The sequence below is a fragment of the Magallana gigas genome, chromosome 7, assembly GCF_963853765.1.
Source record: "Magallana gigas chromosome 7, xbMagGiga1.1, whole genome shotgun sequence".
NCBI lineage: Eukaryota > Metazoa > Mollusca > Bivalvia > Ostreida > Ostreidae > Magallana > Magallana gigas.
In genome coordinates this window covers 33,398,306-33,424,378 of record NC_088859.1, presented here as the reverse complement: position 1 = coordinate 33,424,378, position 26,073 = coordinate 33,398,306, and the positions used below count along the sequence as shown (strand labels likewise).

The 26,073-nt window shown below is 33.5% G+C and overlaps 3 protein-coding genes across 6 annotated transcripts in view; all 3 read left to right on the top strand.

Annotated features, from left to right (window-relative positions):
* LOC105334961 (protein TBATA) overlaps nucleotides 1-26,073 on the top strand; it is a 51,539-nt gene that overhangs the window by 7,868 nt on the left and 17,598 nt on the right. The window lies entirely within an intron of this gene.
* Nucleotides 2,984-12,760, top strand: LOC105334964 (monocarboxylate transporter 12). Of its 4 annotated transcripts, none has more exons than XM_011438614.3 (4): nucleotides 2,984-3,079; nucleotides 4,251-4,344; nucleotides 11,086-12,480; nucleotides 12,613-12,760. In XM_011438614.3, the coding sequence occupies exons 3-4, from the start codon at nucleotides 11,097-11,099 to the stop codon at nucleotides 12,744-12,746; spliced, it is 1,518 nt and encodes a 505-aa protein (XP_011436916.3). In that variant the 5' UTR covers nucleotides 2,984-3,079; nucleotides 4,251-4,344; nucleotides 11,086-11,096; the 3' UTR covers nucleotides 12,747-12,760. The 4 variants fall into 4 exon arrangements, with proteins under 4 accessions (XP_011436916.3, XP_011436919.3, XP_011436917.3 ...); XM_011438617.4 differs by having other exon boundaries at nucleotides 3,059-3,079; nucleotides 4,254-4,344; XM_011438615.4 differs by lacking the exon at nucleotides 2,984-3,079 and adding an exon at nucleotides 3,676-3,826.
* Nucleotides 16,540-24,409, top strand: LOC105334962 (uncharacterized). The gene is made up of 9 exons (XM_011438612.4): nucleotides 16,540-16,622; nucleotides 16,831-17,047; nucleotides 17,755-17,862; nucleotides 18,694-18,856; nucleotides 19,042-19,179; nucleotides 19,393-19,536; nucleotides 19,789-19,839; nucleotides 20,145-20,343; nucleotides 21,091-24,409. Exons 2-9 carry the CDS (start codon nucleotides 16,896-16,898, stop codon nucleotides 21,249-21,251), a joined length of 1,116 nt encoding a protein of 371 aa, XP_011436914.3. The 5' UTR covers nucleotides 16,540-16,622; nucleotides 16,831-16,895; the 3' UTR covers nucleotides 21,252-24,409.

Genomic DNA, 26,073 nt, shown 5'->3' with positions numbered 1-26,073 from the left:
CTTAAAAATGAAGATATTCAGTATAACAAAATAAATAGTGCCTGTTTGGGAGGACAACAGTTGAAAACGACACCCCTCGAAAACCATTGTCAACCTCCGCTTCGCGTCGGTTGACAATGGTTTTCTCGGGGTGTCAATTTCAACTGTTACCCTCCCAAACAGGCACTATTTATATAATAATAAACCATTAAAATTTTTGTCATTTCAAACAAAAATTAAGATTTTGCTATAAAAAAAATGCAGCTTATATTGCTTTAATATAAATAATTTATTCATATAATTAGGAAATTAATACAAAAAGAGATTCCATGCAAAATATAAGGGTTTTTTGTTGTTTTTCATTTATTCTACATCATTAAATTATGTATGTGCAAAGAAGTGATATATATGTATGTACATTTTAAATTCATATTGCATTTGTGTATGTACATGAATTTGAGGGTTTTTTAAAATTAATTTTATTGATATTTATGTTTACTTATTAGTATCATTTCTACTATGCAAACTGGACAAAATCGGTCAATACCACATGTTCAATGTATATTTATCACATTTATGTACTTGTATTACACTTCATATTGAACACTTGTATAATTATACATGTAAGTATGTGTATGATATACCGGATAAATTATTTTAAAAAGAAAATTGTTGGATTTTACAATACATGTATTAAAAAACGCAGTTTTTACGAATGTTGATATAACAGCTGGTTAATGAAAGTGCACTCTGTTAAGACCGCGGAACATTATCTGGCAAGATTGGAAAGTTTATGTCATTTTCACCTGTTACAGTCAAAACATTTGAATTGGCGGGGACAAATTACGCGGACGTTCGAGAAAACATTGGATTGAAACTTTATTATTTCATCAATAAGTAAATTATCATCAGACATGAGAGGCACACTGTTCCGGAGAGATGTCTTCAGAGAATCATAGGCGCTCGCCAGCTAATTTTGTAAATGACGAACGATATCTATGTCTACCCTCTATACTGTAAAACCAACTGATTTTGACTATATAATTGATTCTATTGTATAGATTAGAGGGTAGACACATATAAATAGATATCGTTCGTCAGAATAAGCTGGGAAGCGCCCATGCAGAGAGTGACAAGTCTGAAATCAAGTGGGCCATTGTTGAATCAGGGTTTATTCCTGGAGAAGAAGAATTCAAATTCTGATTTAATGATTTGAAATTATGTACCCAGATAAAAAATTTCCTTTTTTTTCGCTAAGCGAATGTATAAGAATAGATATGCGCGTTCATTGTTTTTCTACAGCATATTCACAAAAATGTGATGACTGATTCTCTGAAGTCATCGGACAATCCTTTGCCTTGCGTATAATTTCCCCCGCATTGGGATCTTAAATATTTGCTGAATATAAACTTATTGATGAAATAAAATATTTTTCAATCGCTTTGCTGATATTAAATAAAATGTCTTTCGATCGCTTTAACTTATATAACAAGTTAGAAACGCTGAGGTGGATTGAAAATACACTTCTTATAACTACAGTTTCAATCCTATGTTTTCTCAAACGTCCGCGTAATTTGTCCCCGCCAATTCAAATGTTTTGACCGCAACAGGTGAAACTGACGTAAGCTGTATATTATCAAACTTGCCAGTTAATGTTCCGCGGTCTAAATTGGAAATAATGAACAACATTTTCTGTTTCTGAATTAGTTAGTAAAAATAACCTATTGTTCAATTTATTTTAACCAGAAATTCCACTGGTTATCACATTGCAGTAAAATCCTTTACCCTCACGGACATGTATATATGCTTATTTTCAAATACATGTACATGTACCATTGTACCATTACGTTTTTTTTTTAAACCAACAATTCAATATCCTAGGGCTCTTCATCACCCCCCCCCCCCCCCCCACACACACACACACACACACATGCACACACTATTTAACTTTAATATGGACTAGAATTTGGTATTTCTTCTTACTAACAAAGCAAATCTGATATTGTCTTGTTTAACATGATAAAGGAATTACGAATGCAAATGACATAGCCTACGTCGTGTTTACTTCTGAGTATGATTCCCACTGTTTCTTACGGAAAGTTACAGTTAATTCATACGGAAACTTATAGTATGTTAGTTCATAGTCCTTGGAAACAGCCAGAATGAAATCTATACGCCCTGTTTATCGATTGGTGGAAACCTACAGCAACTGAAACTGACAGGACTGAAATCTACACGCCCTAGTTATCACTTGGTACAACCCTAATAAAAAACACGGAGTGCACGAAATAATCATGATGACGTCAGACTCAAATTCCCACAAGAAACGATTTGGCTGTTTCTTTTAGCTAACAACTACATTAACAATAATTTAGTGAATTTTACTTTCTTTTTACAATCAATTTGTTAATTTGTTATATGGAAAATGTAAATATAAACCATGAAATGCTTTCTTTGATTATTCATACGGGCTATGATGGTAGCGATCATTGCAGAAAAATTACATAACCCGCTAATGCGGAATCGCCAAAGAAAGCATTTCAACATTCAACTGCACGCTTCGTGACGTTAATGCCCCATCTAAAATGCAGGGATGGGTAAAACAGAGCAGAAAACTTGACTCTTTACTTGTTACAAAATTTTATTGCAGCTGAGAACGGTTAGATCTCGCATTTTTGCCAATCGACGCGTTACGGAGCTTATATGGCGTTACTGTATTGAATTCTTAATCAGTTAATGTGAAAATAAATACAGGATTCAATTACATGTAATTACAGTTTGAATATTTCACAGAATGCAATTTATTCTTTTATGCTGTTTTTGAGAATATCATGTTGCGAGATTTTAAATAATGTAGGTTAAATAGCTTTACATATAGAGTGACAGTGTGCTGTATGAAGTCCTTTTTCCTTGACTGTACAACCTATTTGTGTAACATTATTTGACTTTATATTTTTTTAAGAAAAAAAAAATCAAGAATTCCGATTAAATAAAGATTGCGACATACCGGTGTATGATATAGAAACCATCGTTATTGTCCTGTAGTCTGATGCTGGTATTTGTGGCGATATTGGCGCGCCATAGACTTATCGATGTGTGGGTAAGAAGTTTCTTCATCTTTTGTGCAGATTTCTCAAGATCTTTGTTTATATTAAATATTTTATACAGGTTAATGTTAGATTATTACGACAACTGTTTACTGTTGTATGCCGATAGCTCTTTTATATGCGTGGTTGACAGGATATATCGTGTATATTTTCTCGTGCAAAAACGTTATTGTTGAATACAGTGCCAGCCAATAGCATCAAAGATGGAATCCCATCTGCTTCCGATTTTATGCACAAACAAGAATGTATTGTGTTTTTGAATAGAATTGTTTGTTCATGGGTTTTCAACATGAAAGCTCAAAAGTGTGAAACAAATAAAATTTGTATTATTAACCCCCGAATTTATAAACGATTAAGGCATTGGATTGAGAAGTCGTGACCCATGGAATGAAAATAAACATTAAATATATTTATAAATAAAATGTATAGCCCTGCGAAAGATTTAAAAATTGAAAGAAACATTGGAAGATTTGCTGACATAAATCAATATACTGGTTTGAGATTAAAAACTTCTTTTGGTCGGTCGACTCAGCTTATTAAACCGCTACCATTGACAAATATTCTATGGGAGGAACGTTTTGATTTTTCTTTTACTTCAAAACGTTTTTTCCGGGTCTCTAGATTTTATACAATTAATATGACCACGCTCCCCGTAAGTGGGCCCCTGTGATCCTGTTTTGTCACATTCATAATTCGTTATGTACATTGTACATGTAGTTGTTTAAAAATTGCAAACTAGGGTAAGTACATGTACTTATTTCCTTAATTCATTTACATGTAAATGACTTGTGCATGTTTGTATATGATTGTGTATTTGTCGTTTGGAATATGTTGGTTGAAAATGAATTCGGTCATGCGGAATCTATGTACCGAAATTGGAAAAATTTACATACGTGTACAATTGCATTGTTTGTCATACTGTAGAGAGGTATATTTTACATCATAATGACATTGGCTTGCGGACGTATTGTTGTGTTGATATTAAAACAGGAACTTGCGATATCAACAAGCAAACCCTCTTTCACACTTCTCACGTCATATAATATTCATACCTAGAATGGCTATATAGATATTTCTTGTCTCTTTATGCAGTTCATGCCCGGTTCAACGGAGCGTTTAAAAACATCACTACTTTTTTCGTTAAATCTGTGTCATTTTTTTTAGTAGCAGATGAATTTCCTGCAGAAGAGGGAAGGGAACGGGAGTAATATTTGGTGTTTGTAATTGACACTGGTATTCAATCGAATCTATATATAAGGTATGTTTCCAAAGATACAATGTAAGTGATTTATTGTTGTTGTAATATAATGAAAAATCAATAAAATTTGGTATGAATCCTTTTCAATTCGACTTCTTGAACATGCATTAAAATGACAGTCTATTGATTAATTTATTGTGAATTCATGCCTTGGCTGGACTATTTGCAGTTATGCTCTTAAGATTACAATTAAGTTATTTCTAAAAATGTGTAACAATACATCAGATTGTTAATCGTCGTAAACCGTAATTTTTGAAATAACATGCTAAGGCTTTAGTCTTAACGTTTCTTCAAATACGCCTTTATTGCCCTTTCAGTATCGTCCGTGCATGTTCTAGAGACAGGTCTTGTTAAGAAAGCGACCCTATTGATGGTCATTTGGTTCACTTATATAACTAGAACAACTTATTTAAACCATTATTTTAAAAGTGCTTTTACTTGTCCTTCATCAATTTTTGTAGGTCAGGGATTTTCAAAACTACTTTTAAAATTGTTTGTAGGCATACACCCATTGAATAAAACCTGAGTGTTTTTATTGCGTCCATAAATTTCTTTACATCATTAAAACCGAACACGCATTACCTTTTTGAAAAGAAAAGGGATCCCTCGCCTAAAACACCTAATTGTTACAAATAATTGAATCACTATGAACATTTCAATCTTTTGTAGGTACCTGTTTATATAATAACCCGGAACTCCAGTTTGATCGAAATCCTGACCGGACCGCTTTCTTGGGCAGACCTTTGGTTAAATTATACGACACAGGCCATCGTGGTCACTCCCTATAGTACAACTCAATAACCTTACTTTTTATCTTTTGCTGGCAAAAATATATAAAATGTTTTTATATCTCATTCAGATTTTCAAACACTGGCCTATATTTGCTGATTGGTACCCGCTTGCAAATTGCGTAATATAGCTTGAAACGCGGAATAAACTATAGGTGTCAGTGTATTACCCCTTTCAAACAGAACACAGCAAATCCTGCTACTCAATATTCCGAGGGACAAAGTCTATGTTTGCTTTGCAGAATGCACGATGAATCCTTTGCATTATAAATCTTACGAATTTCTTATTTAAATTGATTCATTAAGGTCTTCCGTTTCCAACGGAAGACCTTTCTATTATTGTGCGGGAAAAAAATTAAGATTATTCTTATTTTTAGGGTCTTCCGTTTTCAACGGAAGACCCTCTTGTTATTCTTCGGTTTCTTTTTATTATTATTATTATTATTCTTTTTCTTTTCTTCTGACTCCTTTTTTGCTTCATAACTCAAAAAGTGTTTAACCGATTTTGATGAAATTTTCAGAGATTTTTGTAAGTTGGCGTCCCTCAAAAATATTAAAGTTTTAAAGAGAACGTCAATCCCGTTTTGACGTGACGTCATTTTTAAAAATTTCAAAAAGTCATTTTGTCCCGGACTTTTCTCAAAAACGCTTTAAGATAGAGGCTTGAAATTTTGAATGGTTATGATTTGATCGATTTACCTCTGTAATAAGGCTGGAAATGAAAATCTATCACTTCCGGTCGAAACCGGAAGTAAAACAAAATTTTCGAAAAAATGAATTTTCTGATTTAATCAAAAATGTATATGTGTTTTGTAGAGCTTATTAAGCTGAATCTAACACTGAAAGCCGTTTTAAAATCGGACGATGCATTGCAGAGATATCGGGGTTTAAAAATTGATTTTTCCGGAAATTTTGATTCTGCGTCCTTGGTTTAAAAAATAGCGTAATGTTCAAAGTAATATTAACTCGTACCAAAAATAATTGTTAAGTCGTACTTGGACACATTCGGATTTTTTTGTTAAGTCGTTCTTGAAATCAGAAAGGTTTTTGTTAAGTCGTACTTAAAATAATTCGGATTTTGTTAAATCGTACCAGGAATAATTCGATTTTTCATCTTTTTATTTTAGTTACTCTTGTTATTGGTTTAAGAGCTCTGCTTCTTACAGGAACTTCCAGCTTAACTTCCGACATTAACGGAAGACCCACTCGTTGCTTTGCAACGAGCTTTGCTCTAGTATTATTATTATTATTCTTTTTCTTTTCTTCTGACTCCTTTTTTGCCTCATAACTCAAAAGATTTTTAACCGATTTTGATGAAATTTTCAGAGATTGTTGCAAGTTAGCGTCCCTCAAAAATGTAAAAGTTTTATAGAAAACGTCACCTCCGTTTTGACGTGACGTCATTTTTAAAAATTTCAAAAAGTCATTTTGTCCCGGACTTTTCTCAAAAACGCTTAAAGATAGAGGCTTGAAATTTTCAATGGTTATGATTTGGTCGATTTACCTCTGTAATAAGGCTCGAAATGAAAATCTGTCACTTCCGGTCGAAACCGGAAGTGAAAGAAATTTTTTGAAAAAATGAATTTTCTGATTTAATCAAAAACGAATATGTGTTTTATAGAGCTTATCAAGCTGAATCTAACACTGAAAGCCGTTTTAAAATCGGACGATTCATTAAAGAGATATCGGGGTTTAAAAATTGATTTTTCCGGAAATTTTGTTTCCGCGTCCTTGGTTTAAAAAATAGCGTAATGTTCAAAGTAAAATTAACTCGTACCATAAATAATTGTTAAGTCGTACTTGAACAATTCGGATTTTTTTTGTTAAGTTGTTCTTGAAATCGGAAAGGTGTTTGTTAAGTCGTACTTAAAATCATTCGGATTTTGTTAAGTCGTACCAGGAATAATTCGATTTTTTCATCTTTTTATTTTAGTTACTCTTGTTAATGGTTTAAGAGCTCTGCTTCTTACAGGAACTTCCAGCTTTACTTCCGACATTAACGGAAGACCCACTCGTTGCTTTGCAACGAGCTTTGCTCTAGTTCTTTTTTTTTTTTTGTTTCCTAGACGCGAACTTTGAGGCTTCATATCTTGCTCATTTCTAAACGGTTTTTGCTCAAATTTTCAGGGCTAATGTACTTTACAAAACACTATCTTAAGCAATTCATAAAATGTAGAATTCCCTTTCCGTTAAAGAGTTATTCCCCTTTTAAATTTTTTTAGGGCCTTTTGTTTCCAGACAAAGGCTCCGAGACTATGATAGCAGGGAATGGGAATCCAACGAATTTGAATAACAGAGACATTGTAGTTGTGCACATCTGTTTATGTTTTTAGATTACGTTTTTTATTTAGGAAAAGGTAGGGGGTCAAAAAACAGGATTCAAAAAAGTGCAAAAATTTAGACATGTTTTCCTTTATATCTTTTGAACGAAAAACATTTTGTAAAGACATGTAGAATAAAAGTTGTGCAAAATAACAAGGGCTTTCATTTGACACCAATAAAAAGGGGCTGGCCCCTTAAATTAAGGGCCAATGGCCCCTAAAAAATTTTGCTTAATAACTCAAAAACGGTTAGGATTTTGATATGGCTGTCGCTGGAAAAGTTGTTTGTTGGGATCTCATGAAGGTCGTTTCAATGTTATTTTGTAAGTGGTTTGTGTAGTATGAGTGTAAAAAGCTTTACATGTTAGCATGTACCTGTTTTTATTTGACAAGTTAACGAAAGACTTTGTGCGTACAACTGGCATGAAGTTACCGCAGAAAGTATGCTGGTTTATACAGGAGGCATTAATTCATAAGAATTTTTTTTTTTGGAATACATGCTTTTTTTTAGGAGTTTAAGTCGTTGTTAAGTTCTTATAGTGCACAATCCTTAAAAACGGGAATTGGAAAACAAAACATTCTTTTTCTTTTCTAGTAAAACACAAAATATGGAATGAAAAAATATATGCATTACCTTTTTAATATAAACATCATGCATTCAAAATCTACCTTGAATCAGAGCTGTGTGTGTACCATTACGTAAGCTCTCCCTCGCCCGCGGCCGAGAAAGTCGGTCACCGTGGTCGCGGCTGGACTACCTAGCGGTCAGTGGTTATCTAATACACGAGAGTTGCGTCTCTCATATATGAATTTATTTAGCCGCGAACTCAAGAATTGTTTTAGTTTTGATTACACAAAATCTTTTGTGGATTAAACGATTGGATGTCAAGTAAGAAATACATGTAGTTCATTTAATTAATAAAAGCAATGTCATTCTCTAAAGCAATAATAGACATAGATCAATTGTGGGTTTTTAGTTTAAAATAAAGAACTTCTATTTGATAGAGTAAGGTCATTATACTGCAAACTTTTCAAATCTTCCTTGGTTCTGAGCTGTGCGTTTCTGTGCGTTGTACCTTTACGTAATCTATCCTTCGCCCACGGCCGAGGAGATCAGCCACGGCTGCATTACCTAGCGGTAAGCGGTTATTTAATACACAAGATTCGCACACCGCGACTTACACTTGCATGCATATGAACGTGTTTGAGTTAATATAGCCGTATATACAAGAACTGTTTTAATTTTATGTTATAAAGGTTTGTCCTACTTGTATATATTTAATTAAATATTTGAGTGTAAATGAATATTAATGAACGATATTACTCCATATCGGAAAAATCGTTAGACATAAACTAATGGTTGGTTGGTTTATGTAAACTACTTTAAAAACTGTACAATTAATGTTTTAAATCAACACCCCCCACCCCACCCCCCTCAAATATTAAACCTTTAAATAATGATCATCCCTCGCACATGGCTGAGGAGATCCGGCGCGAGTGGTTAAGTGATCCGCGGTCGGTTCGTGTTCTTCTACATGTACCTTATGACGCGTTTATGTTTCATATTTTGCACGGACACAACTTTATTTTATTATGTTTTCAACTATTATATTGGTTTAAGATAAAGTTATTTTACTTTTACAGTTGATTAAGCATTGATTTATACGATAGCGTACAAGGTAGTTTAAAAATCAAATCAAATTATAATCAAAGTTCCATGTTACATGTTTGCGGTAGGTGCTAGCACGATAAAGGAATGCCCTGAATTGAGGCATTCGATGATTATTTTAGAAAATATTCACATGAGTTTAAACAACTTTAGATTAGATTCTATCGGTCACATATTAATCACTTCTGTAGTTTCATTGTGGAAGCGAACTCATTGCTGCCCCCCCCCCCACTCCTCCCGCCCCGCTGACAGGTGCTCGCGCTGGATTTTTTTTTAATTGGAGAAAAGATATCAAGATCTGTCGAAAAACTTTTTTGTTGGTTTCTTCTTATGTGTAACATTTTGTTTCACTTTCCCACCCCTTTGTTTATTCGGCCAGTCTGTGTTAATTCAATTGCCGCATGCGATCGAGAATCTTGTGCCGCTTCAGCGCACACAGCTAAGAACATTTATAGCCCCAGGTCAACAATTGTTATGTAATTGAGTAACAGTTGGAAGGGTGATTTTACTACATAAAATAATAAAATCATAATATAATCTATTTTAATTGAGTACCATGCGTATAGATTCCCATAATAATTAATTTTTTTATTTCCTTTCAATGTTTACATTTAATTTTGTTCAAATAATTAATAAATTTTCTATCATTTAAATTGTGTGCTTTATCAAATTCTGATTCCGATTACCTTGAATTCATTAATTTTCCATTGGCTTTTGACAAAAGAGAGACGCCTGACCATCCAATGAAAACAAATACACAGAGTTTGATTGACAGGTTCAGCCAGGTGCAGGTCTCGCCCGATGTCCGAGGTTATGTGTGCTGCTTGTACACAGCCGAATGGTCTCAGTAAGAGTTATCGATGTAAATAGATAATAAAAATACATGCTTATCAAAACATGATCGTGCAAGTTAAAGTTGATTTAGGTTTGTTCCAATAGAAATCATGTTTCGCTAACTGTATTTAATATTTTTTATGTATAGCGAATTTTAATATTGTTTCAGTACTGAAACATCGCATGAAAACGTTAAATATACATGTACTCTGTAACTAGTCGTCTTTTAATACATATACCTTTCTTTTGTTTGTTAAAAATTCGTTCAATTTTGTTAAAGTAATGTAAAACACGCGCGCCATTTTGAAACAATTAACTTGTCAGAGAGTTCCGAATGAAATCTGATGAACGTTTCAAACGGTTCTCGCACGCTTTGCTCGAAACGATTTACACGCTTTGCCCGAAACGCTAAACGGTTTACATGAAACTCTAAAAGGTTTACACGAAACGTTTCTCGCACGTTGGCCGCACGCTTTTTTGGTGTAGTAGTACGTTTTAGGGTCTGTAAATTTTGTCAGCACGCAATTCTAAACTTGCACATAGTCTTCTAAAATTTAGAAATATTTTAATATAGAAGTTATCTTTGAGAAAAGTTTACGTGTTTTGTAGGCGAGTTCAGTTTAAAAAAGAAATACAATTCCTGACATGAATCATGAGTACATACTGTTTAATGTTTATAACAATGCTTGCTACCCTTTGAAAATTTAACTCGCCATTAAACATGATCTCATTTTTTAAACAATGTTTGAAACGATTACATAAACTCTGCTCGACAAATAGTTTTCCTAAAATATTTTCTTCCTTTCTTTTTTCAAAACACGTTTTATATACAGACTTTCAATTACAACACATTTTTATAACAAAAGCAGAACTGAAAGTATAGTCATTATAATCGTAACATATATTTTCAACTCGCAGCAACAACGGAAGACCTACTCGGGGCTTTGCCACGAGCTCTGCTCTAGTTACTTACCTTTTTGTTGTCCTCTTTGCATAAAAAGAAAATGTATGTCGAAACAAATCTCGGGAGATAAGAACTATGACTGCATTCTGATTTTATATAACATCTAATGTACGTCTTTTTGGAAACAAAAACTAGTAAAAGTGTCTAATTTGTTGATTTTTACAGTTTCATGTAGAATGGAGAAAGAAGATGATTCCGAGGATTCCTCATCCACAAAGACAACAGCCAAAACAGTGGTGGACGGGGGCTGGGGCTGGATGGTTGTGTTCGGTGCTTTTATGATAAACGTTATAACTGACGGATGCTCATATTCATTCGGGGTGTTGTTTACACATCTTGTCGACTATTTCCAGGCAAACAGAAGCTCCACAGCGTGGGTAGGTTCCGTATTTAACGCCGCCCCACTTCTATTTGGACCCTTCGCCAGCATAATCGCCAAACGGTTCGGGTTTCGAATTGCTACGATAGCTGGAGGTCTAATCGCAGCTATAGGGATTTTTGCGAGTGTATTTGCAAATTCTTTGGGACTTCTCAGTTTTACATATGGCTTCATTGCTGGATTTGGAATTTCCCTTCCATATTTAGCGTCTTCCGTCGTGGTGATGATGTACTTCGAAAAGAGGCGTTCCCTAGCAACGGGCTTGGCAGAATGTGGGGCCGGAATTGGAACACTGATTTTTGCACCTCTTTTGCAGTACTTCATTACAGAGTACGGTTGGCGTGGCTCTCTGCTAGTGTTAAGTGCAATTGTATCGAATATCGTCCTTTGTGGCGCTTTATTCAGACCACAACCAATCCTGAAGAACAGCAGAATCGAAATATCTATACAGCAAGATTTAGAAGCGGTTTCTCTACCGACTTGTGAAGAAAGAACCGAGGAATGTGGTAATGTCGAAGATGGAATTCAAACTATACAAAATCAATCTGTTGAAAAAGAATTATTTTTGAATCCCGAGAGCCGCTCGTTATTAGGGGGAAGTTTGATTTCGTTATCAGACAAAGCTAAAATTAAAGAGCAAAATCGAGGAGCATGTGAAGAAGAAAACGATTTGGAAGAAACTGAGAGTAAATCGAGTAATAGTTCTTGTAGAATCGTAGACACGTCGATATTTCGTAATTGGCGTTTTGTTGTTTTTTTAATTGCAAACTTTATTCTTTACTTTTGGTATGATGTGCCTTATGTCTTTACAGTGGACAGAGCTTTAGAGATTGGAGAATCGAAATCTGAAGGAGCACTTGTAGTTTCAAGTATTGGAATCGTCCACACAATTGGCAATGTTGTATTTGGATTTTTAGGGGATTGTAAAAGAGTAAACCGTTCCATTTTGTATAGTGTTTCAATGTGGCTTACTGGCCTTGGCCTCGCGTTGGTGCCACTGTCCAGAAACTCGGTATCGTTTGCAATATTTGATGCAATATATGGTTTCTTTGTGGCAGCTTCTGAGGCTTTGTCCTGTGTTATAGTGGCTGATATTTTAGGAATATCGAAATTGTCCGATGGCTATGGAATATTGATGTTTCTTCAGGGAATTGCAAATTTGGTCGGACCGCCATTTGCAGGTAAATCTCTCTCTCTCTCTCTCTCTCTCTCTCTCTCTCTCTCTCTCTCTCTCTCTCTCTCTCTCTCTCTCTCTTATATGTGTTAAAATAAGTTTTTATAACAATATAAAGTGTTGATTCGCTATCTTTCAGGCTGGCTGTATGATGTCTCAGGTTCCTATAACAACACATTTTTCGCTGCTGGAGGGTCCATTGTGTTCCTTGGAGTTTTATATGCTGTTGTTCCCATCCATTCCCGATTTACAAACAGAAAAATAGTTGAATAAATTGTAATATTTTTTCTTATTTAAAAAGAAATGTTTTTGAAATTTGTACGATTCTTTTTCATCGTCAGCTGTGGGTAGGGAGCAGACGCATTAAAAACGTTGCATGATGCGTGCAATTTTGAACGATCAAGCATGAACTTGCTCTATATATACACAGACATAACCCGAAAAAATACTGTATACAAGGTTGTTTTCGCTCCGTGTTATTTTCGCTCTTCTTCAATATTAGAAGCGGTTTCGCCACGTCTTGAATTCGCCGAGACGAAGTTGTGTTAATTTCGCATCAATTTGATTAATTTCCAATATCAACGTTAGTAATGAACCAATACACGAGTCTCAGGTTCAGACTCATGAAAATGTCTCTGAGACGGTATAAGATGGAAATTCTTGTTTCCTTTTGAGGCGGATGGGATGGGGGGTAATTTTATTAAAGAATGAATGTGAATTCATCCTCATCAAACATCGCACATCGCACTTGAGTTTTACACTAGAAATATCTAAATAGCGTTCTAGGGAAAGTTGAACTTTTGATGATTTTAGTTTAAGCTGCACTTCATAATTTTATTTTTGAATTGTACAAACACTGTCGATAGATAAATTTTATATCTTTTACGACCTTAGAAAGTCTAACAATAAAAATTTATGATACTCCTGATATTCATGCTTAAACTCGTTATTACTAAATACACGAGCGTCAAGATAACATCAATAATATGAAGCGTCTAAAACATGCATTGGGTATTCTCAATAACAGCATAGATAAAAAGTAGTTTGTATATGATTTGAATATATTTCTTATTCAGTTATTAGCTCACCTGAACCGAAGGTTGATGCGAGCACATCTGTTACCTGTTGTTCGGTCGTTAACTTTTAACCTTTTCGATTTCTTTTTTTGCAATGGAATCGTTAGACCAATTTAATCCAAACTTGCTTTAAAGGTTACGAGAATAAAAACTGCAAGGTAAAAGAGATTACCTCAAAACTGTAAAAATATATGGTGTACATGTATATGGGGGATGTGTTTTTTCTCTGGAACTACTGCTACAAAGATCCTTATATCGCAAAAGATCTTAATTGGTTGAAACCGTGACCCGCTGACCATAGATGGGGGGGGGGGGGGGGCATTAAGGGGCACAATGGCCCAGATTCAATGAAAATGGATGTATAAAGATATACATGCATATGGTATATTTGAATATTAGTATGAAAGAGCGAAATGTATCCTTATACATGTAAATGACATTTTTCCTGTTCTAGAAGAGCTGCCCCCCCCTTTTGCTTTTAATCTATAAAAATCAATTTTTAAAAAACCTGTCCGGTATAAAATTCATTTCTATTGTCCCCCGCCGCAACGCGGTGCGGGGACATAGAAATGCCGGGCGTCCGTCCGTGGGTCCGTGTGTCCGTGGGTCCGTGTGTCTGTGGGTCCGTGTGTCTGTGGGTCCGTGCGTCCGTCCGTCACGCTTTTTTGTAAGCGCTCTCATGCCTACAAATTTTGACGGATTTTCATTAAATTTATACGAAATGTTTATACCACTATTACCTTGGTCAAGTTCGAAAATCAGCATTGGTCGATACTTTTTGTTGGAGTTATGGGACTTTTGACCACAATAATGACTCTGTTTTATCCAAAAATCGACCTTGTAAGCGCTCTCATGCCTACAAATTTGGACGGATTTTCATTAAATTTATACCAAATGTTTATACCACTAATACCTTGGTCAAGTTCGAAAGTCAGCATTGGTCGATACTTTTTGTTGGAGTTATGGGACTTTGACCACAATAATGACTCCGTTTTTTCCAAAAGTCGACCTTGTAAGCGCTCTCATGCCTACAAATTTTGACGGATTTTCATTAAATTTATACCAAATGTTTACACCACTTATACTTTGGTCAAGTTCGAAAATCAGCATTGGTCGATCCTTTTTGTTGGAGTTATGGGACTTTGACCACAATAATGACTCCGTTTTATCCAAAAGTTGACCTTGTAAGCGCTCTCATGCCTACAAATTTTGACGGATTTTCATTAAATTTATACCAAATGTTTACACCACTTATACTTTGGTCAAGTTCGAAAATCAGCATTGGTCGATCCTTTTTGTTGGAGTTATGGGACTTTGACCACAATAATGACTCCAGTTTATCCGAAAATTGGCCTTGTTAGCGCTCTCATGCCTACAAATTTTGACGGATTTTCATTAAATTTATACCAAATGTTTATACCACTATTACCTTGGTCAAGTTCGAAAATCAGCATTGGTAGATACTTTTTGTTGGAGTTATGGTACTTTGACCGCAATAATGACTCCGTTTTATCCAAAAATTGACCTTGTAAGCGCTCTCATGCCTACAAATTTTGACAGATTTTCATTAAATTTATACCAAATGTTTATACCACTAATACTTTGGTCAAGTTCGAAAATCAGCATTGGTCGATGGACTCGATACTAGTATACTGCTTGACCGGCGGGGGACACAGGAATTCTATTCTTGTTAGTGTTTTCTTTTTCTAATGATTAAATACATCCATTTACTAAAACATTTATTGATATTCTTAGTATTTAATTCATTTTCAAAAATTTGCTCGTCCCCATAGACCTTAATGCAATCTCCATTAATTAATTACTGCTTAGGTAATAACATTTTTTGAAAATTTCTCTTGGTTAATCCTTTTTTGCTCAAAAATGCTTCGAATTGATATCAGAGTATTTTGATAAATGATGTATATTCAAAGTTAGAAAAATTGGGTACAAATATGGATCGGATGCCTTAAATATTTCTTACCTTTTTTCCACAATGCCTTTATAAGATTTGATTTCTACGAATTTTTCAAACTTCTGGGTGGATGGGATATTCGTGTTACGCTGACGTGTTTCTCAACGCTGCTTGGCCAGAATGGATATCATCTGTGTCGGTCAGACTGGTTTGACAGCCAGCGCCAAATAGCTCATTCATTAGAAAGTTTATTTTTTAACTATAATTTACATCTTTAAACCATAGTTAACGCGATCATCTACATAGGTATGTTTCAGAAGTGAAAACCATAATTAACAATAAAAACAAGCATTTGCGATTGCAAAACATAGTTTATCTGATAAACTGATTATCTGTGGTTTTACAATTTGTGAAACTATGATGAACAACTCTTAATTATAGTTAACAGATGTGAATTAAAGTTAACATATGTGAATCTATATTTATCAACCAGTTCAATTGTTAACGTTTATTTACAGACAGTAAACTTAAATAAGCAATCGTAAAGTATACTGTAAAGTATAGTACAGCCGTTAAATATTGTTTTACAGATGAAAACTATATAGTTAAAGAATCGTAAACTATAGTTTGTGGTTCGTAAACTATAGTTAACCGTCAAAAAATTTAGTTTATCTACAGTAAAACTATGTTAAGCTCATTTTTGTGAACATGGCGTGCCAAAATGGATGCGTACATTTATTAGAATATATTTGATTTTAGATTTCAAACTGTGAAATTGGGGAAAATCAACACAAGCAATTGGGTGAGGAAATTGAATAGATTCTTCTTTTTTTTACATTTCAATGTAACACGCTTTGCATTATTAAAGTGACCCATAAACATTTTATTTTTTTATCAAATATAGGCCTATTTAATTCTTTCTTGATAAAAGTTATTAAGTCAAGAAATGGTTAGTGCGTATGTTTTTAAGTTTTTGAATTTCATATATGAAAAGAAATCGGACCATTAAATTTTAAAATTTTTGCCATTTTACAAGCATCGTAGTATACATATACAGTTCAGATTCAAATTATGACAGTTCATAAGGTGAACGATGTGGCCCATGAACCTCTGGTGTCGGGTTCGGAATACAAGTCAAACAATATGGCGCTGCCCATGTAGGTAGGTGGTACACAAACATCAAATTATAAACATTTTATTCCTTTTGTATCTCGGCGGAGTATTTTTTATTTGGAGTTTTGAATATTTTATATTTGATAGTAATACATCATATTCATCTTATTCGGATATAATGTATGATTAACTGAGTGTATTTTTATTTTATCGTGTAATAATTTTGATGACATCAGTAAAAATATTTTATTTATAGATAAAAATGTGAAGCATGGATATGAACCATCTAATGTGTCGAGGGGAGTGGAAAATCTGCTCACGATGCCTTCGAATCCTCAGTGTTTGCTTTTTGGGAAGCGCTGGACCCCATTCCAATTCACACTTGTTGTATTCATATTCCTAGTGCTGTTTAATGAATATTTTATATACGTCTTTCAAACTATGAGATGGCCTAACGTCCCAGATATTAATAGGTACGTTTTAATACATGTATTAAGTTTTTATTTTTTTGTATTTATTATTGTGACAATCGGACCATTATGACCACATGCTCTGGATATTCTCATTTGAGATGTGGACAGACTATGTACTCTACATCCACAGGCTATGTCTGTCTATTATCAAAAGGGAATAACATGCTTGACAGCCCAGTTGGACTTGACTAGAGATTCAAGAGGCTTGGGTCAAGTTCAAATCATTATTTGGGCCATCATGTGTTGTATCTTATGTCATATTTCCTCCCATCTACTTACATTTGGTATTGTGACTAAATGTTTGAACTGACATGTTCGAGTCCCTGAAAAGTTCTACTGAATGCAAAATGAATTTGGTCAGCGAACACCTAACATTTCAGGGACTGTAACGTGGCTCCTGCCAGGGGAATTAACCCTGGATGTTGATATTTGAGGGGTACAGATCATTATAGGGTGGAGGAACATGACAATGAGACCATTTTGATAACCGGTACCAGATAGAGCACCTAACTACAAAATGAACTAGAGATTCAGGAGGCCAGGGTTTGAATCCTAGTTTAGCCTGTCAAGTTTGGTCCCATTCCTTTTACATAGTATTATAACTGGAAATGATACTTTCTAAAAGCTTGTAAATTTTTACTGTAAATGTATTACATATACGGTACATGTCTAACTTAATCTTTAATTATCATTATTTTATGTTGTAGGGAGGATGGCTCATCAGTGGTCATATTATTAGTGGCAGATCCCCAGATACAGGGCTATCAGTTCGAAGGATCCATCATTGGTCCTTTTGCTAGATGGGATGCTGACAAGTAATTACAGTACTCTTTTCATTCTGTAATGCATGTTTGTTATAGTGTTACATGTATAATATGTACATATACTTAATGTTCATGTGTCTTTTATCTGTATAGTTTAATAGTATAGACTGATAAGAAGGAGATATTTTTTGCCTTTACCAGGTACCCAGTAATTACATTCTCAATAATTGGCAATTTAGTTTATTTCAGTTCCGATTTTTCTAAACCTATTTTAAAAGCTCTGAACATCAAATCCTTTTTACTTCACAAAAATAGTCAGTAATTTCCACCTTAAAAAAATATTTTGGCCTTTTGAAGAATATTCAGTAGCAATTAGAGAGAATGAATGATTGATGATTTAAATTATATCAAAATGTCAGAACAAAAGATGGAACTACTACATGTAGATTAAATCAACTTGTGTGTGTTACATATTTGCTATTAAATATTAATTTTTCAAATAAGTAGTACCAGTGTAATCTAATATTTTGAGCCCTCTTCTCCAAAAGCAAATGAAAAGCAGAGGGGGGTTCAATATATCACGGCCATAATATATTGAACCCACAGAGTTCAATATTTAATGGGGGTTTAATATTTCACAGCTATACATCGAACCCAGGTTCATAATATTGCATAATAATATTGAACCCAAGCTCAATATTTTGTGGTAACAAAATATTACATGACAACGGTGGTACTGATTTTTTTCCATGGTGACTAAAGCTTGGCTGAATTTTTTCAAAGAAAGTCAAATTACTCTTTTTTTTTTCCAAAAATGCAGAAAAATCATTGCAAGGTAACTGACAAAGGTTTTGATAATGCTTTAACATATTTTATGTTTAGTTATCTGAGGAAGACATTTTCGTTTGCCGCTGCTCATACAAAGCCAGACATTGTGATATTTTTGGGGGACTTGATGGATGAGGGGAGTCAGGCCACTCCCAATGAATACAGGGACACTTACTACAGATTCCTCAACATTTTCTCACATTCTCCAAATGTCAAGGTACAGATTACATGACAAAGAAATGAAAAGGCCCATTGAAAGTTCTATCCTTGATCTTCATTAAAATTTTAAAATCAGATATGAAATGAAATGGAAAATTATGTATAAATAATAAAAATGGAATTATCTATTGTAAACACATATGTACTAGTAATATTAGCTTAAAATCTCTTCTTTTTTGTTAGAGAATCTACATTCCAGGGGATAATGACATTGGAGGGGAATACAGAGATTATAGAACCCCACAGAAAGTGGACAGATTTGAAAAACATTTTGAACAAGTGGATGGTATAATTAGGCATGAGTTCGTAGATTTTATAAAGGTAAACTTAGGCTCACTCATGTTCATGTCTTGCATAAATTTTATTGATTAAGGAAAAATTTTTGTTTTAAAGTATAAAGATTGTTTCAAACTAGCAAAAAATAACCCTTGAAACAAAATCAGAAATACAGCAGAGGGAAAATAGATGATGTTTTTTTACAGTATATATTCTATTCTATAATTTGTTTATTTTTATGAATACTTTTTAATACAGATGGATGTCAGAATTCAAAATACAATGTATCAAGAAAAAGAGAGGTTGTTCAAACAATACAAGACATCTATGACGTCACCGGTCCGGGTGGTTCTAAATCATGAGAGTCTGCTTCCTATACAGTTTAAAGCTCCTTTCTACCCGGTAAGGTTAAAGAATGCATACCTATATACAAAGTACACTGAAATTCTGGATATATTACAGGGGCAGATAACCTTGATTTATATTATCTATAGATATTTTCAAGTTAAATCGAGACTGAGTTGTTGTATCTGTACTATGTCAGAATCTTTTAAATACTTCATCAGAAGTGTGAAATGGAATTTTTATTCATAAAAATTCTAAATATTTTCATTTTTTTAGCTATAAATTGTTTGAAAATTCTCTTTATCACAGCTGTTATCTGCAGTCAGCAGTCAATTGATTTTTTCGGCTCACTGGCACAAGGTAAAACAAAATTGATATAAATTCATAATTAATATGTCACTTAACTCAATATTCAGTTCAAAATTCATAAATGTGAGTTATATTTTAAAAACAACTTAAGTTAGTGATATCAAATGTTTAACGATTTTGTTAGTAATATAAACACATAATATGGATTTGTAAAATAATGGAATCCTCTTACATTTGGCAGATATTGATGGCTTTGTTTATTAATACTCCTGCAGATATCATTCTTACAAGTCATACGTATATTTAGACTATTCTATTAATCTCATGAATATCTAATTTCCTTCTCGCTATTTCAGCCAGTAGCATATATCTGTAATGACTGCATGAGGCAAGATGATTTCTCCTGGTCAGTACACCAGAGAGATTTGACCCACATGCATGGATTCATGTTTGAGAACATAAGTCGCAGTGCAGAGTGCTTGACTGAAATTATGGTGCCGACCTGTAGCTATAGAATGGGCGAGCCTCACATGGGATATGGAGTCGCAGTGTTGGGTAAATTGTTCAGCGGAAAACTTTAGCAGACACCAAGAGAATTGTTATCCTAAACCTGTCAATTAGAAAAAATTTTCATATAATACAAATAGATTCATTTCAATCAGCTTGAATCTTGTTTCTATTTAAGGAATAAGGAATCATTCTGTCACTATTATGAGGTGATAATTTTGGTCAAATCAAAAAAATGCTGAAAGTCTTTACGAGAGTTTTATCACCCCCCAACTGAAATTATCACCTCACAATATTCAAAGAATGTTTCCTTATTACTCATATTTATATTATTCTCAGCGTACTGTATACAGGTTTAATTTCATCCTTCTAAACTTTTAAACAATTTTGCCATATCTTGAGTTTGCTCAGACACAATTGTGTTTAAAGAGATTAAGTTTAAGACAGCATTTATATGATTTTTATTTCCTTTAATGATGCAAATCCTGCTTGCACCCCAATAATACATCATTTAAATTTATTGGTCTACAATGCAAAATCCATTTGTAGTTTTATCACAGAAAAACTGAAAAATGTAGATATAAGGTTAAAAATTATGCATTCACAGCAAGAATTTATAAATATATATATTCATCATAAGCATGTACATTAACCTGGTTCTGTCCATTAAATTTGTTTCTCCTATCTATATGTTATTATTTGTGAATCAGAAAGAATTATAGTACCGTATAATTTTTTTCATTTTAAAAGAATTTACGATATAAGTGTTTACAGGTATTTTGGTTTTATTTTTAGATAAAAACGGCGGTCTTCACTATGGAATCTTGTGGAATCCGAATCGCTATCGAGTACTGTATAGTTACATCATAGTCTGGATTTTCGTCATCTTAGTGAACGTGATTTGCTTCTGTTGTCCAGGCGTGACCAGATGTTTTGGCAGAAGACTGGTCAGGTGATGTCACGCAGGATTAGCCAATCAGTGCTATGCATCTCATCAGCTGGAACCAATCAGCTCCCTCTCCCAGCATTCCTTGGATTTGCAGTATAGGAATAGAACATCATGTTACATACTGATGTACCATAATAATTCTCACATGTCGTGTGCTAGGGGAAATTGTTGATAGTCATAGTAGTTTTTGCTTCATTTTTATTTTCCATGAGTTTGCATTCTTTGTTTACACCTTAAGTGCAATTCTAAAACGAGACAAAACTTGTGTAAGTTTACATGTTAATGTTTCATGTATGTAGTTCAAAGTCATTTCCATGAAGTGAATATTGTGTAATGGTCAATTTTTATACTGAAGTATGTTTTTGGCCACTTTATTTTTGTTCTCTCTTAAATGCAAATTTTTATCTTGGAATCGTGGAATTTTACGATTTTCCAACCAGTTTTTGTTTGAAATTCTAAAATAAAAATTGTTAGTTTAAAGTTATATAACGGAAGGTAAATTTAAGATATATGTCAAAAAATTTCCAGATTTTTGTCTGAAATTCCAACATTTTTGTTAAGAAAATTTTATAGTGGCTACCATACTATTAATGTGAGCAGTGTTTATATGTTTAAAACTCCTTTAAACAATATGGTATATTGACCTGGGGATAAGATATATAATCCTCACTTGAAGAAAGTTTGTTTTTTATTTCCTTTGTAAGATCGTCAATATAAAAGATGTCTTCTGACAAATTAGCAATGTATACTAAATTTTGTGCCTTTTATAAATGATAATCTAGTTAAATTATTGAAGTTATCAAACAAAAACATGATGAAATTGTGCAGAGAGATGATTACCGTAGTTTTACCCCAAAAGGTAAAGTTTTATTAGCTGCCATGAATTTTTTTTTTTTTTAAATTCCACCCAAGATTAGCCTTACTTACCTGTGTAGTTATTTTTTTCGTTATGACAATATTTTCAAGTGCTACCAGTTGTTTAAATTTAAATAGTGATACATTTTAGCAAATAGGAAAGCCTATTTTGCAAAAGTTTACAGTATTAAAAAGCTTGATTGCTAATACATACAAAAAAATTAGACCCTTTTTCATTCAAAATACACATTTAAAGAATTACAAAATATTTTCAATTAATTTTCACTCATGTTTAAAATAGACTTTGTTGCTTTTGCTTTTTGTCTTAATTGTGAATTATCATTATTCTTTACCATATGGAAGATTTTGGAGATTGTGTGTGTAATAGTTTTGAAAGATGAGTATGATGGTTGTATATACATGTAATACGTGTATACAGATTAGGAATATTGTAGATAAACAAGCCTTTCACTATTCAGGATCTCGGAGAATGGAATGGTATTAGAGTTCGTGTGTCCCCTAATTTTTTTAAACAGAGGACTTTATGATTACAGTTTCTGTATACAGGGAAATATTTGCCCGAGTTTTATTTTCGCTACTTTTGCCCTCGTTGTCATCTGGCAATTTTAATTAAGATCAGACAGATTCCATTTTAATGTCTAAAATTATCTCTCTTTAAACACAACTGTGTCTTGATGAATTCAAGACAGGTCGAAACTGCTTTCAAGGGAAGAAGTATGAAAATAAAATGGGGCGAAAATAACCTTGAATACAGTAATGTTATTTTGAATGCGGTTTTTTTTGTGCCTGTGAAAAATACGACTATGTTATGCATGATTTTTACTTTTAGTGAACATGTTTTTCATGCATGCAGAATTGTTAATGAATGATATATCTATTATTGATGGCAGATGGACTTATTTATGAATGCCATGGCGAGAGTTTGGGCAAAACAGTATTAAGGTTTCACTTGTCTATCATGTAAAGTCCTCATATAGCCATAACAGTCAAAATGGCCACTACATTATAATAGTGATTTAGGTAAACACAAAGCTTTAAAAAATGTGGAGTTTCAATTGATAGATAAATGATTATTTCAGTAAGTTTATGTAATTATTGTGAGAAAAGACTTTCACCAAAAGATGAAACAAGAAGGGAAAAGTATTGAACAATTATTAATGTGTATGTTTGATTTATTCAGATTATTAGTACGTGTGAAATATATGTTAAAAAACTTTTTTTTGTAATATACATGTAAGTGAAATACAAAAGAAGACATTTCAGAGCTGCCTTGAAGGCAATGCAGGAATGGTCATCAAAAGATGGTGCGTCAAATTGTGATACTTCTTTTTTCTTTTGTATTATTTTCTGATTTTTTTTTTTTTGGTGGGGGGAGGGGTCAATGTATGTAAGTGCGATAGATCTAAAACATTTTAAAAATGTTCATAGGGAAGCAACAGTCATGTTTACTATACATGTAATTTACTGTTACGAGTAAGGAATGAGAACATTAGAAAACATTCTAACATTGGTGTTGGAATGTTAACATTTTGATTTTATTTTTCCTAGTATAATATCCCAAGCTAAGTGATTGTTAATTGAATTCTACCTCATCCATATTGGATGGAAAGACCAATTTTCATGAACGTTTGTATTGTTACTTTAAATTTCAAAAGTTTTGTGTCCAATGGTTTGTTTTTTTTCTTTTATGTATTAAAACAGACATTAAAATATAGACTTTTACTTACTTTCCTTTGCTACTGTAAATTCTATTGTATAATCACTTTCATATTTACCCAGTAACAAAACGATAATTGTAAAAAATATATTTAAAAAGAAAGGTACATAATACATGTATGTTTGATTTTGTTTTAAATGAGGAATTTGAAAAGAATTCCAAACAACCAATGTTGCTATGAGAATGATTTATAGTTCATAGAACTTACTTTTTTTGTCATGAATTCTCTTAAATGGATTATGATATGAAAATATAGAGGTTGTTTGTATTTTTTATGAATGGCATTGATGTTTTAAACATTGGCTATTTTTTTTTACATATATACTTATCTACATTTTTGACTAACTTTATATAGAGCTTGGTTGATTTAAAATATTATTTATGAATAATGAAAAGAGATGAATGAAAAATACGTGTAATTGAATTCATGAAAAATTATGCAATATCTTTTGATAGAGCTGCATAGTAATGTTAGCAATTTCATGATTGAGTGGACTCTGTTTTCAAATTAATTTGTTTGCAAAGTACTTTTATTACTTACAGATTAAACTATTCCAGCGTGGTTTACAGTTGTCGACGTTTTATTATTATTGTAATTTTCTAACTTGGGGATTTTAACAGAAGTAGTTCATACGTGATATCGCTGTAATGATGAATTCAATATAACTGTGATTCTCTTTGAAATGAAAAGATGTACAGTTACAATCAGGCGAAAAATCATATTGATGTAACTACTAGAGTGAAACAATAGTCGTAGGTTGGATACTACTTAGATTAGTCACTCTTCTCCTTTTTGCGGGACACTTCTATTCTTGCATGTACTGTACTACAGTGTATAAAGAGGCCAGTAAGTGACCGGTGAACAAGTTTCATCACACCAAAACTGAAGTACAGTTATCAGTGAGTGTTTATCATTTCCTGTGCTTAATATTACGTTTATTTATTCTTTATGCGAGTCGGCTTATCAGAGAGGGCATAACAATCGTGTAAATACATCAGTACTGCTATAGTTTAGGAGACTGGAGTGTGTTAGTCTCGTTGATATTACAATGGTGACCTATATTTATGATTGCTGACCAGACTTTTGTAAGGGTCCTTTTGTTTGTCTGACTGCTTTAAGTCATATTCTAAATGAAGAACAATATTTCTCCTCAAATAACATTGTCTTCCAAACAAATCGATGCACCTACCAGCTGTCGGAAAGGGAAAAATTATCGTCGCAAAGCATAGCATAATAATGAATAATATTCATCTTCCTGGTGGGAAAGCTTGAAAAAAAAATAGAGAAAATGTGATATTTGTTTGAGTTTTATTTGTTTTCGGTAAAGGGGAGGGTGTTGGGGTTGTGGGTCATTAAAAAGCCCAACGCTTTTAGGATAAGGTGATGTTAAATTGACCGTTAATTAAAATCCGGATAGGTTTGAACTGGAACGTTTTCTACTTAACATGAAGTCATTTTACGACTACCACAATTTTAAGATAGCTCCTAGCCTAGCTGTTGTATGTTGAATGAAGTAAAATGCATTTATCCACTATTCTATATAAAAAAACACCCAACAAACACGCAATTAATGCATATCATTGGAAATTACTGTTTTGTGTGTCTGAAGCATACATGCCCTAGTCGCTTAATGCACTTTAAATCGAATTTTAACGAAAAGGGTTGGGTAGAGATATTTTTTTTATTTTGATAAGTTTGAATGTACACTGGTATTTGTGTAGAAATCAATGAATAAAAATGGTTTAAATCACACTCTTAAGGGTCGATGGTTCGTTTGGAAACGCATTATATAAATGATATGATCTTCTTTCCTACCGTATCCATCGCTGATGGTAGTAGTTTAAAGCCAAGCAGGATCCATCGCTTAAGTAGCGGTTCGAAACCAAGCAGGGGCCATCGGTTAGGTATAGCGGTTCGAAACCAAGCAGAGGCCATCGCTAAGGTAGCGGTTCGAAACCAAGCAGGGGCCATCGCTTAGGTAGCGGCTCTTAAGGGTCGATGGTACGTTTGGAAACGCATTATATAAATGATATGATCTTCTTTCCTACCGTATCCATCGCTGATGGTAGTAGTTTAAAGCCAAGCAGGGGTCATCGCTAAGGTAGCGGTTCGAAACCAAGAGGGAACGATCGACAGAATGTGTCATCTTTGTTATCACTCCAACATGACATCGAACCACTGTGAAAGGTTAACACTTTGATTTATTGTGATTAAGTATATGATTACAAAGAGATA